Source organism: Parasteatoda tepidariorum, chromosome 9 (genome assembly GCF_043381705.1).
Source record: "Parasteatoda tepidariorum isolate YZ-2023 chromosome 9, CAS_Ptep_4.0, whole genome shotgun sequence".
NCBI classification, from domain to species: domain Eukaryota; kingdom Metazoa; phylum Arthropoda; class Arachnida; order Araneae; family Theridiidae; genus Parasteatoda; species Parasteatoda tepidariorum.
Genome location: NC_092212.1, coordinates 8,837,907 through 8,856,194, shown reverse-complemented (window position 1 = coordinate 8,856,194; position 18,288 = coordinate 8,837,907). Strand labels below are relative to the sequence as shown.

The window sequence follows — 18,288 nt, the reverse complement described above, 5'->3', positions numbered from 1 at the left end:
GATGGGAATTTCAGCATGGAGACTTCTTTCTGAATATCCTCACTACAAACTGGCACTATCTATGGATGAAAATAAGGTTAAATTTCATTGCAATTTTTTAAAAAAAAAACTCATTGTAATTTTGTTATTTAGAAGAAGAAAAAAACCCTACTGCATTAAACTTTATTTAACTCATAGAGCCAGTATTGAACTTCACCAGTATGTTTGAGTACGAGTTCTAAAAATAGAGTTTGCTCTCCTACTTATGCTGTGTAAATGTATATCCAAAAAAACGTGACTGTTTGGTTGGCATAACTCACAAAGAAATCATGTAAAACTTCAGAACTTTTATATAATTTGTTAATCTATAAAATTTTATTTATTATATGAACTATAAAAAATTTAAATTTAAAAAAAAGGATTAACTTGAACCTTTATGAAGGGTGTCCTAAAATTTATTCAAGATCTGAACTGAATAGAGAAAAAATGAAGTATTTTAAATAGTGTAAATATTGTTTTTGGCCTTTTTTCCATTTTATTATCATTCAGATGTATCAGACTGGAGTAACTAGGGAGCAATCCACCAGAAGCTGCAGATAGCTGTGGAGAGATTGAGTCCACCCACTGTGCACCTATATTGCCATTTTTCTATGTTTATGTTAGTGCCAGCCATGTACTCAACTATGCCATGCCATTTCATTATCTTATTTCTTTGAGTCATGTCAGATCTGATTAATCAGTGAGAGTAACCAGAACAATTCTAAGTCTTAGATTTTTTTTATTCGTTTATAAAGTACAGAGAATAGAGTTCTATGTGAAATAACACATTAGGCAAATGAGTTCTGCAGCTTTGGGGCACATACAGATTCTTTTAGGGAAATTTTCCATTGTTATTTTGCATAAATGCTCCTAAATTTTATTGATGCAGCATTGAATTTCTTTCTTCATTGCACGGATGGGAGAATATAATGGGCTTGTTGACATAAACTTTTGACTTCAAATAACCCTATGGAAAAAATAAACAATACACCTTGTAACAATAATTAGCAATAGTCTAAATAAAATTTTCTTGCAAATATCTTATTAACTTTTTTATTAATTCTTTTTACAAATAATGAAAGTTTGTTGGAAACAATTTTTAACATGTTTTTTTTATGCCTTTCTTTCAGGTGGAATCTAAAAAAAGCTGGAAAGATATACTTTCACAATATAATTTCTATCAAAGCTCAAAAGATGTAAGCATTTTTTAAAATTTAAAATGTTGAATGGAATCAGAAATAAAGTGCGATAGGTTTTGACAGCATAAGCTTTTTTAAATATTTTTAAAATTGTGTGTTCTTTTAATATTAAATAATTTTCTTTTTTTAAACTGTTCTGTGATTACATAAAATCTTAATTGGAGCATGCCTAAACTATTATTTCTATCTTCTTAAGTTTGGTTTCTTTCAATTTAATGTGATACATTTATGAAAAATGATACTTTATTTATTTCTATGGCGATGTTTATGTTTCTCCCAATTTTGTCTCTCCCCCCCCCTGCCCTGGTAAGTTAAAGGTAAAGATAATAATAAATCTTACCTTAAAGATGCAGTCAAACTTAAAATATTCTTATTTAAACCAAAACGTCTTAAACAGTTTCAGTTTCCTCTTAATTATTTCCATATTGAGCTCTTTTTTTTTGTAGAGAAAATGGTTTATTTAGGTATAAAGTAAATTACAATTTAAAAAATTAAAAGCATTAAACTAACAAATAATAAAATTGTTTTATTTATATCTGCTTGTTTTGAACTAACAGAGTTTTACATCTAAAAAACATCTGTTAATAAATTTAATCTACATTTATCTTTTCAATTCCTTACTAATGAACTATTTCTTAAACAGAAGGAGATTTTTCAAACAGTTGACTTTTTTTTTAACTATTTGGACTCTCTAAAATGCTTGGCGAATCGAACATAAAGCATTGATGACAGTCCATTCCTACTGTTGTGACACTTCACTAAATAACCTAGTCTTTCTAGGCTAGGATATCATTTACGGCTCAGAAGCATAATTCAATGCTTGACAGCCTGATTGGGGGTTTTGTCCTTGCCATGTCTACTTGCTTACCACAATTAATGAACTACACAGAATTCATTTCCTAAATATTGATGTATATTTTTGCAATGAGCTTGCTATTAATAAAATCTCATTTGTTAATTTTTGTGGAATAAGTTTTAAAATAGAAGGGGGAATTTCTAAACAGAAATTATATTTTTAAATTGCTACCATTTTATAATGCAGATTATATTAGAATTAAAATATGAATTATATGAAGTAAATACCCTAGAATTATGACTTAAATATTTAAACAAAAAAATTATTCCTCATTATTTTCAGTTTTTTTTAAAATTATTATTTACTGATCAATGAAATTAAAGTTTCTAAAACAAGCAAAATTTATTTAGTAAAATAAATCTATTTCAAAATTTTATGTATATTTTTCTATTTACCATTTTAACAGCCTGTTCAAAATTTATGCCATAATTGACCCCGTCAATGGAGGCATGACAAAGGTGTAAAAAAAACTATGGGTAAACTATTCACGGATATATGCAGCAGCGCTTATGATTTAAAACATTAAATTTTGGTATGTTTAGCATATGTAATGGTGCAACCTATCCAGTGTTTTTTTTTTTAACTATCTGAGCTTAAGAATTCTATTTTGTTGAATTTATTCACTAAAATTTTATTATTACTTTTCCCCTTTTTATGTTTTGCTGCGATTTATTTTTGTAATTTACGATCAATAATAATTTAAAGAATTGACCATGCAGATGAAAAAAGTTTGCTAGAATGTAACAATAGCGCAACAGAAGCTTTTCCTTTCAACAGAAGAAGTTGTAGATGAATTCCCCTCCCGCAACCACTCCACGAATAGTCTCTTCAAATCAAATAAATAGTCAAATTTTAAGGGATGCGGCGTATCTGCGAAATTACAATAACATTTTGAGAAAAAAATTTATGATGAACATTTTCACTCTTGGAGAATTTTTGAGGAGTAAAACTCAAATGCATGAAATACATGTCAAGATGCATATTCTGCATCATTCATAGCATCTTTATATATAACTGTAGCTATTTAAGCATAAAACTGATGGAGATGGAAAAAAATAGCTGCATGGAACATATAAATAGCTTATTGACTTACCTTGTTTTACTTTATAGTGTAGGTAAGTTGGTAAATTTTTTTTAAATAAGTAATGCTGACATTTTTTTCTGTAAAAGAAAACTTTTTGAAAACAGTATTCACATGCTTGTGTATTATTAGCATGCCTGCATACTCACATCTTGAGAAAACTAAAAACAACATGTAATGATTAATCTAAGTTTTTAAACAAATATATGAATTCTGTTATTTTGATATATAACATTGCTTCGAAATTAACTAATAAATAAAAACTTTTTATAGCTTTAATTTAATTGTTGTAACAAAAGGCTTGAATGCTGTTAATTATTTTTTGCAGGATTTCATTTTTAAGATGAGCATATCTCCCAGTGGTAAACTCTTGGCTTCAATTCATGTTTCAGGAGCCGTTTCGTTGTGGGATCTACCATCTTTAAGACTGAAGAAACATTGGCCTCTTAATTTGCAGGTTCATTATTAATTGTTTTTTTTATGATTGTTAAATGTATGCTCTTTATCTTTTGTAGAGCCATTGAGAAAAAAATGTCATTAAATTATTTATGAACAGAAGAAACCATTATTAATTAATTTCAGGATTTGCTTTTGGAGATTATACATAGAGTTTGCCCGAAAAAGAAGTTTTACAGCACAGTTAAAATTATAAGTTGCTAATTTTGATAAATGTTCAATCCTTTTGTATTGTTTAAATTAAACTTCTGTAAATCTAGCTCTAGATAGAAATATTTAATGTGAAACATAATTAGAAATATTTAAAAGAGTTTTGAGGTCAAAATTACAAGGCTACGGAGTTGAACACTGATAGTCGCAAATCCAGAATCAGATCAGCTGTTCAACGTTGGTTATGAAATAAATTAAGTTAGACTAATAGAATTTGAGCTATTGTTTCTAAAAATAGAAAGGAAAAACTACCTGGTATGGTAGGCTATGGGTACATATTTTTTTAAAAAATATAATTACTTCAATTTTGTTTAAGATGGAAATATAATTCAAATGGTATTTGAGAGAGATTTTTATTTTTTGTAAAAATCTGAAATTTGGTGATTTTGACAAAATTAGCCTAAAGAAATAATCTGATACCTTAAAGCTTAAAGATAAGTTATCAGTGTTTTTCAAGAGTTGTCAATTAATCACTTAAAACCTTTAGCCTTTTCTTAAGAAAAAATTTCAGGTTATTTACTGTAGACTGATTTGGTTGGGTCCATATCCAAGAGGTTGTGAGTTCGATCACTGCCAGCCGAGGACTCCCCGTGTACGAAATGATGACTGGCACACACTAAATCTGTTGGGGTCACAACATCCTCCTAATTCCTATAACAAATCAATACCTCTGGGAGTACTGGATTGAAGACTGGTCGTGCTCTAGTTCAGGTCAAAATTACAATCTGCAAATGGATAGATGGTATGTGAACGTGTCTTTCTTCTAAAACGGGCTGTGACATATTTGTGTGGCAGAAGCTGAATTCTTGGCCATTGATGGCGCCATGAGAAAACAAAAAGTGCACCCCTCTGCCTTAAAATAGGCTTGTCGTTGTTGACTAGTGGCATGAGACAACAACAACATTGTAAAAATCTTGTTACAGTTTTATTTTATGACTGTTGTATTCACTGCTTGTAAAAATCATAAATTATTCTATTTTAGTGCTTACCACTTTATTGACCAAATGAATTTGAATATATTTAAAAAATAATTGTAAAGAAGAGAAAAATAAGTGACATGCAGTTAAAACTTTTTTTCTCATTTTATCTATTTAGCCTAACTACAATGATGTGAACCCCCAACACTGTGAACCTGGAGTGAAGAAAAATGGTGATTTCCAATTGTCTGATGTGTTTCATTCTCATGTCATTGACATCAATTGGTGGTCAGAAGATGTAAGTGGGATGTAACTTTTTATTTGACAATTATTTGTAATTACCAATCCTGCATGGATACTAACTGCTGTAATGTATTTCGCAACTTGAACCGTGCCTGATTTTTTTTCTCGCTCTAATTTGCATTTTTTGCCATTATTATATTAGTTAGCTTCAAAGTGTGAGGTACATGCATAATTTTCATCCCTCCTGCTTGCACTTAAAATATTTATGTTACAGTCAGGTAGGATAGTGTGGCGCTACAAAATTTTAAGTTTATGAAAATTTTGGTACTGGTTTTTTTTTTTTTTTTTTTTTTTTTTTTTTTTTTTTTTTTTTTTTTTTTNTTTTTTTTTTTTTTTTGTCTTGTTTTTAATTGCAAGTCAAAGAAAAAAATTCACACAAATAGCAAAGAAAAACAAATATAAAAGTGACCTGAGCAATTGCTCTTTTTAATTTATTTATTTAATTGTTTTCTTTGGAGCTGCACAAGTAACAAATTGTTGTGAGCAAAACTGTTTCAAGCAATATTTATCACCCAACCCTCAAAGATAGTCATGTAATCTTCTATGATTTGCTTTGCAAACTCTGTTTGTTTGGCTTGCTATTAAGTTAAACCATTTAAAATATATTCTAGCTTAAAATCTTAAGAATTTAAATCAATTATTAAAAACTTTGAGACTCTGCAAAGTCAGTCTTTGTCAAAAGTTATTGAAAAAAGAAATTTAAATTTCAATAAATGACATGCCACAGGAAAACTTGCAAAAACAAAAAATTAACTTTTAAAAAACAAAATAGCATGACTAAGACTCATTTTTTGATGAATAAAATTATTATTATTGAACTTGCATAAGTATAATAGAACATAGTATAGAATACTTTGTTTGTTGGTGTCAATTATTTGGTTTTAGCCTTTCAATTCTTTCCAATTTATAACACAGATTGTTTCGGGTTTCCGTTGTCCACACAAGAAAATAAATTTCATTAAAAATTTTTTAAACATGTGCATTTGTGCTTTCATGCTTATGATAGCTCACACGCCTAGTCAATTCCATGATAACAAACACGATATCAGACAACTTTTTTTTGCCAAATTTTAGCTACTAAATACCAAGATATCTTCACAAATTTTGCTGTGTTGCCACTTATACATATTTTCTTTCGGTAAAAAACATTTAAAAAAAATATGGCGTGACAAAAAATGCTCACGAATAAGGAGTATCTTAACAATATGACCAATTACTGTGATTATTATTAAACATTACTTGTGAAGCGTGATATGAATATTATTAAATGTACCTTATCCATGACGAAAAATGGTCACGGATAAGGAGTATCTTAGCAATATTGCGAATTACTGTACATAATTTAGCTGCAGAAATTTCTGTTTTACTAAACAAGACTTAATTCAGTGACAGAAATAATAAAATTTAAAGGAAGTACCTTTTTTTAAAAAATATTGGGAGTGCACATAAGTTTCTGCCTTTTTTTTTAATCAAAAACTAGCAGTTTATAGTAAAAAAACGGTACATTATCTTTTATTCAAAATATTTTCCATTACTAGACCCAACTTTCCCCCCATCTTTCTGGGAGCATTCAGATATCACGTTGGAAGAACTCTTCATCTTTCGAGGATATCCACAAATTGACCCATTCCTTGGTATTTTCAAATGATGTAAATTTCTGCTCTGACACACTATGTACCATTGACCAGAATATGTTATAATTTGAAGAGGCAATGTCCGATGAATACGGCTTGTGGGGTAGGACTTCCCATTGATGTGTTTCCAAACACCAAAATTAATTTTAATACAAAATCGATGTTCAATGTCTCTTGGCTTCAGTTCATATGGAACCCAACTTCCTTGTTTTTGGATCATTCCCAACAATTTTAAACGATGTGGAATTGCTTGTTGGGTCACTTGTAGTCTAAGATCAAGCTCTTTTTGCATTTGGTACGAATCTTCTTCCAATAATTCTTCCAATTCCTTGTCTTCTTACAATTTCGGCATTCTGCATTCTTCGTCTTCCATGTCAAACTCACCATTTTTAAACTTCTGAAACCACTCACAACAACTTCTCTCAATTAAAGCAGTATCACCATATGCTGCTCCAAGCAATCAATGCACCTCAACTGCAGATTTCTTCAAATTAAAGAAGTAAATCAAAAGTTCCCGCAAATGACGCTTATTTGGCACAAAGCTTGACATTTTTGCACGAAAACAATTTCGTAATGCTAATACGGAATCACTAAATACTTAAAGGTTATGTTGTTACCAGTTGAACAAACTTACAATAAAATGTTTAACACCAGTCAATTTCTACATTACCTTCTGGCAGTGCCATTTTGTGATGAGTGGTTGGAACTTATTTGTACACCCAATATTTACTAGCGTGACAGACATGAAAGCTTAAAACAGTTAGCTTGATTTAATTATTATTAACGTTTATGCTTACATTTTATGTACATTTCTGTGAATGCATTAAATCCTTCAAAATTTTTTTAAAAACAAAAACATGTATATTTGAAAAATGATTTGTTTCATCATAGTGAAAATAATAGAATTATTTATTGTTTTGCGTAGTCTCTCATAATCGTGAGGAGATGTGGAGCCGTCACCGTATCTTCTATTCATTCCCTTCAGAATCTGTTGGGAGTTTCACCAGAGTGGTTTGAACCGTCACCAGCTGTCACTTCCTTTTGTGACAGAGGATTTCTTGTAATAGAAGTGAGTATTATTTTTAAAATAACTTTTTTAAACAAGAAAAAAAAATTTTTTGACTCTGAAGTCACAATTAATCACATTTTAAAGTTATGTATCCAGAAACAACTTCAACTTCTGCAATGAAAATTTTTAGTAGTGTTCTAGCGCCTTTTAGTAGTTTTATTACTAAGTGTATTTTTCTAAATCCCTTAACCATTTTAATAGCCATTAGCTCAACCAAGTAGATGCTGAATGCATCACTCTGTCTGTAGGAGGCAGAATGGATAGTAGAACTATTCAATTAAGAATAATAATAGAAGTGAGTATTATTTATGAAAATAACTATTGTTAAACAAGAAAAAAAAACTTTTTTGACCCTGAAATCATATTTATCTATATCACATTTTAAAATATGTATCCAGAATCAACTTCTTCCTCTCCAATGAAATTTTTAGTAGTGCTCTATCCCTTTCAGTAGTTTTACAACAAAGTGTATTTTGTGAAATTCCTTAACCATTTTAATGGCAATTAGCTCAACCAATGTTGAATGTATCACTCAGTCTGTAGGAGGCAGAATGGGTAGTAGAACCATTAAACTCTTGAACTTATTTGACTGCTTGTAACTTCCTTTTCATCAGACATAATTGTAAAAGTTTTAACTTGCTGCTATCAGCAAGAGACATGAACTTCACTTTATCATTATATAGGAATTCAAAATATTGTGTTGAAATGGCTGATGAAATGATCACAAAATAGTATTGATTTATGATGAAATCTTTGCTTCAAAAATTGATAAACTGTATAGTGTCTCACCTGCATTAAAGGATTAACAATATAAGCATTTTTTCAAGATATAGTAAACATTGTAAGATTCATTTCTACCACAAAGAAAAATTGTGAGAAACAAGCCCGATTTAAAATAATTTTCAAAATATTTCAAACTATTCATAATTCCATATTCATTGAGAATAGTAAAATGCTTGTTGAAAAAGGTGGCAAAAAATGCTTGTTGAAAAAGGTGACAATTTGCTTGGTGACTGATAGACAGTACTTTGATCACTATTTGTTACATTTAGTGGCTAATGGAGACTCTTCATTTTGCCCTGTAATACAAAGCAACCTGTGTTTGCGATTTTAATTCATTTGTGTTTCTTTATAGTGTGAAAATAGGTTGAAAAGTAAGAAACGTGATACAGAAGATTCATTGAGTGATGAAGAAAGCAGTGATGATGAGGAACCTTCGATATTTACTTACAGCTATGAAATGGCACAGAGGGCTCTTTACTTCATTACAGACCTTGATAGATTCCAACCTCCCAGGAAGAAAACAAAGTATATAATTTCCCTATTTTTCCTCCTCCTAAGAAATAACGTTAAAAATATTTTATATGAATAGAAACTCAACCTTAATTTTTTTATTTTGATAGATATCTTTCTATTTTTTTAAAGCTTTCGTATTTTAAATTAAATCAAAACTGCTTTTTATGAAGGAGTGACAGTGGTAACCAAGATCATTTCTTAGCAGCTGATCACAAATTTTTTAAGAAATTAACCTTTGTTTGAAATATCTTTCTAATTATTCATAATCTCAGGGATGTCATGTGCGCGTACAAATGGAAGAAGTGGTAGAAACTTAATTCATTTTTATTTACTTAATCTATTTAATTATTCAGTTGTAACTATTACCTTGATCTAATTGCAAATTTTATATATTTAAAGCAAAAAAATTCCCCGCATTCGCTTTTAATAATGGACTGAAAGTAACATGCTAGAAAAAGGATGCTAAATTTTAATCTCTTTCAATAGATTTTTGCTTTTCATTAGTTACTATTTTTATAGTTTTACACCACATACTTTTTCTGTGGTTTTTGATAAATCTATAATTATAAAATGGGTTCCGCGTTCGGCTGACCACCTGACCGGAACATCTGCTCCTGCACCCCAGAGCCTAAGGTTAAGAAAACTGAGATGGACATAGTAGGCCTTGCCCTCTACGGGCTGTCACGCCACTGAGTTTAGTTTATAATTATAAAGTAAAGAGTGTGTGTCTCTCTCTCATTTGTAGCTTCTATTGCCCTGAAATTCGGACAGTAGGTAAAACGGACAATTTAAATCCCCCTGGTCCTAAAAATCGTTTCAAAAGTTTCAATTAGAACGCTCGAGCGAGACATTAAAAAAAAAGGAATTTTCTCAATAGTTTTGAGCCAACACCATTGATATAAACGAAATTAAAGACAATTTTAAAGATAGGGTTAGTGATGTTTGTATAGCCAGGGGTTTGTTTAGAAGAAATTTGGATCCGTTAATGGACCCTTCACAAAATATTATAACTGAAAAACAGACCCTTCACAAAATATTATAACTGAAAAACAGACCCTTCACAAAATAATTTATCTTTTAATCGGATCCTTCACAAATTTGTTTATCTTCATTATTGTTTTATTAATTGAATAAACCCTTCCCAGGAAGGGGGGGGGAGAAAGACAAATATAAACGAACTAAGTTTTGTCTTCGTCAGACGCTTCTTCCTTTTATTCATCCGAAATTAATATTCTGCGTTCAGCAGTATAGGCTAAATACCAAATATTTGTATGTTGCATCGCTAATTTAGTAGCTGCAATTGCTGTTTATTTTTTAAAATTTAATTTTTTTAATTATAATTTTACAGTGTTGAGCATAATCTTGTATGTCTTTACAATTTAAAAACTCCTTGAAAAAGTTTTTTTTTCAATAACGGACCCTATTTGCACAAATTCACAAAAGCGGACCCTGGTTGAAAGAATGTGACTTAACGTTTATTTTATATTTACAAATTACGAGTAATTTTTTCACAATTTTACAAAAACGGACCTTTCACAAAATTTCTGGACAGACCCCTGATAGCTCTCATTAACCAAAAAAGGAGTTTAATAACACTTTCTTAAATATTTATTTTTTAATCGATATGTCAGATAAACTCAATGATCAATGTTAGCATTATAGCATAAGCGGACAATGTCACTTAATTTGTATTTAACCTACTTGCAGTTTAGAATATGGGCCAAATTGGGAGATTTCACCTTATTACACATTCCTAATCTAATGATAAAGAAAAGCCAGTTTTGCTAAGCGGAAAAAACGGCAGGTGAAAGTATGACTTTTTATGTGCAGATTCGTCAGTGTGTTAAATAATGTTAAACCTCCTGTTTACTTTTTTATAGAATTATGCTTTTTAAACATCTTAAAATAAGTAATTTAAAATTAACGATATTTGAAATAAGAAAAAATGTTTTATACTAAAAAGCAAAATTAATGAAAATGAAAGTTAAAAAAAACTGCCATACTATTATTGACGCCAATGATGAATAATTCATTTTGGTAAAATGCTCTAATTGGAATTTTAAAAACAAATAAGTGACGTACTAAAGAAAAAAACTAATGGAGAAATGATACTAATTCATTTTGGAGAAACGTAATAAATCATCTATTATTGATGTCTATGATGCTTAATTATTTTTCGTAATAGATACTAATTGAAATTTGAAAAAAAAAAACTGTGTACTAAATAGCATAATTAGTGACAAAATAATTTTTGTAATTTTAGATATTTTATTTTTAATTAATTTTCTTTTCATAAAAATTTGTTGTTATTTAGTATAATTAAATAACAAGAACTAAATTTTCTCTTTAAACTTATAACATTAATAAACTTGAAGCAGAATACTGTAAAGCTACCAACATGTGGAAAGGAATAAATATTAATATTTATATCATTCTTTTCTTACATATTAATGTTTAAAAACTTACAAGTTTTATTATTTTTTTTAAATAAATACCTTTTAAATGGAAATGCACTTGAAACTATTCATATTTTTTGTTGGTTTATTGTAATAATTATTCAAACACTACTACATGGAGGAAAGCAACTTAATTTTTCCTCTGAGAAAATTATTTAGGCTACTATTTTTGAGGAAAATAGTAGCAGAAACTCTACTGTGTTATTTTTTAATTGAATTTCTACAGTTATAAAAGGAATTCAGTTTTTAAGTCTGTTAACTGTTGTGGTGAGCTTATTAAAGTTTAAAAATCAATTTATTTATATCAATCTTTGTTTTTTTAATTATTTATTTTAGAATGAGTACTAAAGTTTATCGTCTACTCTGCTTAAAATCTACAACACCTGAAGAATTATATGTGAGAAAAGTAAGTTTGGCTTGCTATGAAATATTTTCTCTTCTACTAATCATGATTTATTGAAACGTTTATTTAGTGTTGTTATTATTATTATTTGCTTTGTACTTTTAAATTTACATTATTATTTTATAAAAATCTTTTATGAAAACATTATGCACGGAGTTCTCTTTAGGAATAAAAAAGGTCAGGGTACTTTCTCACAGAAAAGTGCTTAGAGTTTTGAAAGGGCACTCACTTAACACTGTAAAAATGTGTAATATTATGTAGTAGCTGAATTTGATCCTCAACAATTTTCCTCTTGCACTATTTTAAAAATTTACCCTCGTATACTATTTTATGTGTATATTTCTAAAAGTAATTCTCTCTCATTATCAAAATAAGAAAAAAATTTGTAGTTTATGAAAAAATAAGTAATTAAAGGCATGCTAAAATAATCTCTGTGCGCATTTTTTTTTTAAAGCAAACTAAAAACTAAATGATTATTGATAAACAATTTGAAAACTTTTTTTTCTACAATTTGATCTGAAAATTACGAGGCAGGAAATAAATATTTAACAAGGCCTCTTTTTCTTCAAAATTTTGCTTAGTTTTAAAAAGAAAAGGTATCGAAAAAATATTTTTAAAATTTAAAATCCTTTTAAAAATTCATCAATTATACCCTCCAAAAAAAAAAAGAGAAACTTATAAAAATTTAACCAGTTGAGAATTATCCTAACAAAAGTAATTAGAATAAGATATTGTAATTTAGAAAACAATTTTATTTTGAGTTTAATTTTTATGTGTTTGTATTCTTATCAAAATACCGTATTTCCAATGCATTCTCACTTGCAAGCTATGTTTTCATATATTTCTTATTTTATCTTTTTGCAAAGATTAACAACGAAGAATATGGAGAAGCATTGGCTCTTGCTCAGACCTATAATTTAGATACTGATCTTGTTTACCAGCGTCAATGGAGAAAAATGCCAGCTACTGTTGAGACTATTCATGATTATTTGGTAAGGCTGGTATTATTTACCTTCAAATTGTGTCACTATTTAACACATTGTGAAGTATTTATCATTATATTTTACAGGTATTGTCGTTGAATAATAAGTTTTTTTAATCTAGCATGTATAAGTCTAACATTTTAGTTCTAGGTAGTAGTAAGGATATAGATCAGCTTCTTCTCTTTCGGAAAACTTGATTCGTTGAAAAGTTTTAAAAAGTGCAGAAGAAAGTTTTTTATTGGATCATAATAGCTTGAGGTTATGCTAGAAAACAGAATTAGTGAATACATTAATTTTATAATGCATTAATGCACATTTTAATTGATTGTAGATAAGTCAGACTGTTGCAGCAAATTAAGTGATAATATAAATAACTTAATTTTCTGTTACTTATAAAATATAATTTAAATTTCATGGATTGAAAAAATGGTAAATATTCCAAAGATATATTTTATATTGAGCTATTATTGCTAATATAAGTTTCATAAACAATTTTGATTTCTTAACGTTTAAGTAGTATTGCTCTACTACAGAAATATATTTATAAAATAAATTTATGGGTGTAAATTTAAAGCTAAGTCATAATGTTTCTAAGCAGTCTTAAAATAATACAGACCATGAACAACTTCACGTTCTGATAGTTTTTAAAATTTTTAAAAAAATCTAATTATAGAATGTGTTAAGTTTTTTTCCCCTTCAATCTTGTTGAATAATTCATTTATATTCTACAGTCAAAATCGTAAAAGGGTAAGAGGTCCTTTTCTGAATTTTATTTTTCAGATTTTTTAAAACTTTTCTGTTTTCTGTGTAAACAAATTTTTATTGTATGTATGCACTATTATTTTATTTATGATTCTAATATTTTCAAAATATTTTGCTTATATAAAAGAGCATAATTCAGGAAGATTGAAAAATACTTCAAATTAATTTATATTATCAGTATATATATATATATATTTAATGTTACATTATTTATAAGCATTGTTATGCTTAAAGCTTGATTGTGTTAAAAATAATTCTCAAAAAAGTAGTTTATTCTTTATTTATTATTAAATCATTAGTGCTGAAACATATTTATTGCTTCAGTGTTTTATATTTATGCTGCTATGACGTTAAATAATTAATTATGCTTATTAATTAAAGAAGCCTTAAAATGCACTTAATAATAAATTAATAATGCTTAATAAATAAGTTCAAGAGTGACATTTTCATCAAACTAACTCACACAAAGAACTCATTCTTTTATATGCATTACTTGTATAATATTTTGATATCAAATTTTTATTTATATGTTTAGTTGAAATGTAATGTCATTAAAATTTTGATTGAGTTATAATAATTTTTAAATTTGATATTGTTGTTCTTCTTTCTCTTGACTTTTCTTGTAATTTATAATGCATGACTAAATTTTAGATTGTCAAAAAGAGGTTAATAAATAATTTATCATGTTTTAAAATTTGTTAATTTTCCAAGTTTTTAATGGAGCAAAAACATAGTTTTGATAAATATATTTTATTTAATATTATATTCTTTGACAAATAAATAATTTACTTTGGATTTGAAATAGGTTTTATAATATTTTTACTGTTAATAAATTTAGGTTAAAGTCTTTTGCACTTTAAGTGATCTAAAAATTAATTTTTGTTGAGAATGTTAGATAATTTTATGAAAAATATATAGTTGCATCTCCTACAACAGTTTTTAAATTAAAAACGGTNTAAAGGGAGTAAAATTCGAGTAATCGAGAATAATTAACATGAAATTGAAGATAAAAGGGTCGGGCCCTCATAAAAAAATCGAGTTATAGTAATATTTGAGTTATCGTACTTCGAGTTATAGCGAATTGACTGTATATATATATAAATAAAATAATCTATACAATACGTTAATTTAAAATATATTATACTACAATATATTTTTAATTAAATATTAAATACTTTAATTTAAATTTTCATCGAATAAAAAAATAGTAAATATTCCAAAAGTGTATTTTATATTGAGTTTATTGCTAATATTGACGTGTGTCAGTGTAGCCAAAAGGTTAGAGTCGTCGTCTTGGAGAGACAAAGATACCGAATTCGATCCTTAGAACTTGTAGAAAATGAAAAACTCTATAAATGTAACATAAGCTTTTATTTATTATTTCTTTATCTGCTAGAATGTTTTAATTTGTCATTTCATGTTCCGTTATTTATTCCTATAAAAGACCAGGCATTTCAAACCAAAACTCCAGTTATTTTGTTCCCTGTATGTTTGAAAGTTTTCAATGAATCTCTACAACTTTCTGAACTGATTCATATTCATTCTACGTGACAATATAAGTTTAATAAACAATTGTGATTTCTTAATATTTAAGTATTATTGCTCTACTACAAAAATATATTTATAAAATAAATTTATGTGTAAATTTAAAGCTAATTCATAATATTTCTAAAAAATCTTAAAATAATACAGATCATGAACGACTGCATGTTCTGATAGTTTTTAAAATTATTTAAAAAATGTAATCATAGAATGTGTTCATTTTTTTCCAATTTTGTTAAATAATTCATTTGTATTTTACAATCAATAGCATATAAGGAAAAGAGGTCCTTTCTGAATTTTATATTTTTCAGATTTTTTAAAACTTTTCTGTTATCTGTGTAAACAAATTTTTATTGTATGTATGTAGTATTATTTTATTTATGATTTTAATATTTTCAAAATACAATTCTTATATAAAAGAGCATAATTCAGGAAGATTGAAGAATACTTCAAATTAATTTATATTATCAGTATATATTTTTTTAATGTTACATTATTTATAAGCATTGTTATGCTTAAAGCTTGATTGTGTTAAAAATAATTCTCAAAAAAGTAGTTTATTCTTTATTTATTATTAAATCATTAGTGCTAAAACATATTTATTTTGAGAGTATTTTATATATATGCTGCTATGACGTTAATAATAATTATTTATGCTTATTAATTAATAAAGCATTAAAATGCATTTAATAATTAATTAACAATACTTAAGTAATGTTCAAGAGTGATATTTCCAACTAACTGACTGACATGAAGAACTCATTCTTTTATATATATTAGTAATATAATATTTCAATTTCAAATATATATTTTTATGTGTAAGTTGAAATCTAATGTCATTAAAATTTTGATTGAGCTAAAATAATTTTTAAATTTGGTATTATTGTTCTTTTTTCTCTTGACTTTTCTTGAAAATTGAAATTTATTATGCATGATTAAGTTTTAGATAGTCAAAAAGAGGTGAATAACTACTTTATAATGTTTCAAAATTTTTCAGTTTTGCAAGTTTTTAATGGAACAAAAGCAATGTATTGATAGACGTATCTTATTTAATATTATATTCTTTGGCAAATAAGTAATTTACTTTGGATTTGAAATATGTTTTATAATATTTTTACTGTTAATAAATTTAGGTTAAAATCTTCGGCATTCTAACTTCTAAAAATTAATTTTGTTGATAATGTTAGATAATTTTTATAAAATTTAATAGATACATTTCCTACAATAGTTTCTAAATAAAAAAGTTTCTTTAACAACAAAGTTTTATTATAGCTGTTGTTTTATTCAAGTTTTTCATAGTGATAGTTTCAATAATTGCATTTGTAGAGTAAAATCAAAAAGCGATCCTGGGTTCTCCATGAATGCCTAGAAAGAGTGCCTGAAAATTTTGAAGCTGCCAAAGAACTTCTTGATTATGGTATGAGAGGCACAGATGTAAAAGCACTCGTTGCCATTGGCAGAGGCGAGGATCAAGGAAGGTATTAATTGTCTTTTAAATCACTAAGTATGTGACTTTTCTTGAGGGATTGCAAAATCTCAAAATATTTACTTACCTTTCTATGAATCACATAGTATGTTACTTTTCTTTGGGGTTTAAAAATCTCAAACTATTTACTTAAATTTTTGTAAATCACATAATCATGTCACTTTTTTCTGGGGTGTGTAAAATCTCAAAATATTTACTAACCTTTCTAAGTATGTTAGTGTGAAAAATATCTATCCAAAAGAAACTTTTACTTGTCTTGATATGCTTTTTTTCATGCTTATTAATAAAAACATTACTTTTATAATTTAAAAAATAAAATTGGCATTAACATTATATCTACATTAGCTTTTTTATTTGGAAAATAAATCAGTAGTGTTATGTATCATTAACTAAGAAGTATTTCATATTAATAAGCTTCTACACAAATAAGCATTAATGCAGTAAATACAAAGCATTATGGAGAAAAAAAGTTATCAGAAGTATTAGTTTGGTTGTCAAGAGTGTGTCTTTTAACAGGCCTTTTTTGCAAAGCTACCAAAGTTCACTTACAACTGCTTTTGTGCTTACTTATGCATTTCAATTTTAACTTGTATATTTATTATCTTTTTATGCTCAGGTGCTTGACCTTCGTAATAAAAATAAACACGACTAGCCGAATAAAAAGAGAAATTTTATAATGTCTCATTTATACAATTAAGTTGTTAAATAACATTTAGGTTTTATTATATGCAATAGATTTCTTCCCTTCTCTTTGGTACAGTTTATCAAACATGTTTGCAATTTTTATCAAGTTGGATGGGGTACTTATTCTGTATTACAGTTTACACTATTCCTGAATAAATGTTTTCATTTATGTTTCATTCAATTGTTTTCATCCAACTGTTTTCATTCGACATATAAGGAAAAGAAATATAGGCCTGTTCTAAAATTTTACATCATTTTTCCTAATCAGGCATTAAAATATTTTAGTCTTCCCCTTTTTTTGCTGTTTTTTTTTAAGAAATGCATTTTTATTATATATATTTTGTTTGACATTAAATAACAAAACTATAGCAAATCCTGTTGTCTTATAATTTTGAAACTATCTCAGAACACTTGATTCAAGCATTCCTTGCTGTTAAGTACATTAAGAACAATTAAATATTTCTAGGTTTATCTTATCATCGTTTTATGATGAGTTTGATGATGAATATATGGACCATTTTGCTTATGACATCAATTATGATGCTGGTGAGATTTATGAGATGAGGAGGATAAAACAGCAGAAAAAAAGAGCAGAGTTCCTGAAAGAGGTTAATTTTACAAAGTAAGTATAGCTTTTATCTCTTCGTACTTTTCATATAGTAATTGATATATAATTGATATTTAGATTGATTAAAGTGATGTAAGATTGATATTTAGATGATAGCTTATCGTAAATTATGTTGTTTACAGTAAAATTAATGTGAAAATCGGGTTGACCAAATGTATCATTGTATTGGGATAACTAAGGAATTTGTTTTTAATTGACGAGATTGTTGAAGTTTGCTTTTTTGTCTACTAATATCTACTATAATTTTTATTATGAAAAAATTTGCATACTTTAGTTAAAATTTTAAGCAATTGAAGTGGTCAATG

At 27.4% G+C, this 18,288-nt stretch overlaps 1 protein-coding gene across 1 annotated transcript in view; it reads left to right on the top strand.

Annotated features, from left to right (window-relative positions):
- LOC107437007 (NBAS subunit of NRZ tethering complex) overlaps positions 1 to 18,288 on the top strand; it is a 105,102-nt gene that overhangs the window by 13,977 nt on the left and 72,837 nt on the right. Inside the window, exons 9-18 of the mRNA XM_071185728.1 lie at positions 1 to 76; positions 1,149 to 1,214; positions 3,483 to 3,611; positions 4,916 to 5,035; positions 7,600 to 7,743; positions 8,879 to 9,051; positions 11,832 to 11,901; positions 12,765 to 12,890; positions 16,512 to 16,663; positions 17,822 to 17,977. The exon at positions 1 to 76 is cut by the window's left edge and continues 174 nt beyond it. Coding sequence (XP_071041829.1) covers positions 1 to 76; positions 1,149 to 1,214; positions 3,483 to 3,611; positions 4,916 to 5,035; positions 7,600 to 7,743; positions 8,879 to 9,051; positions 11,832 to 11,901; positions 12,765 to 12,890; positions 16,512 to 16,663; positions 17,822 to 17,977 — 1,212 coding nt within the window. The remainder of the gene's footprint in view (positions 77 to 1,148; positions 1,215 to 3,482; positions 3,612 to 4,915; positions 5,036 to 7,599; positions 7,744 to 8,878; positions 9,052 to 11,831; positions 11,902 to 12,764; positions 12,891 to 16,511; positions 16,664 to 17,821; positions 17,978 to 18,288) is intronic.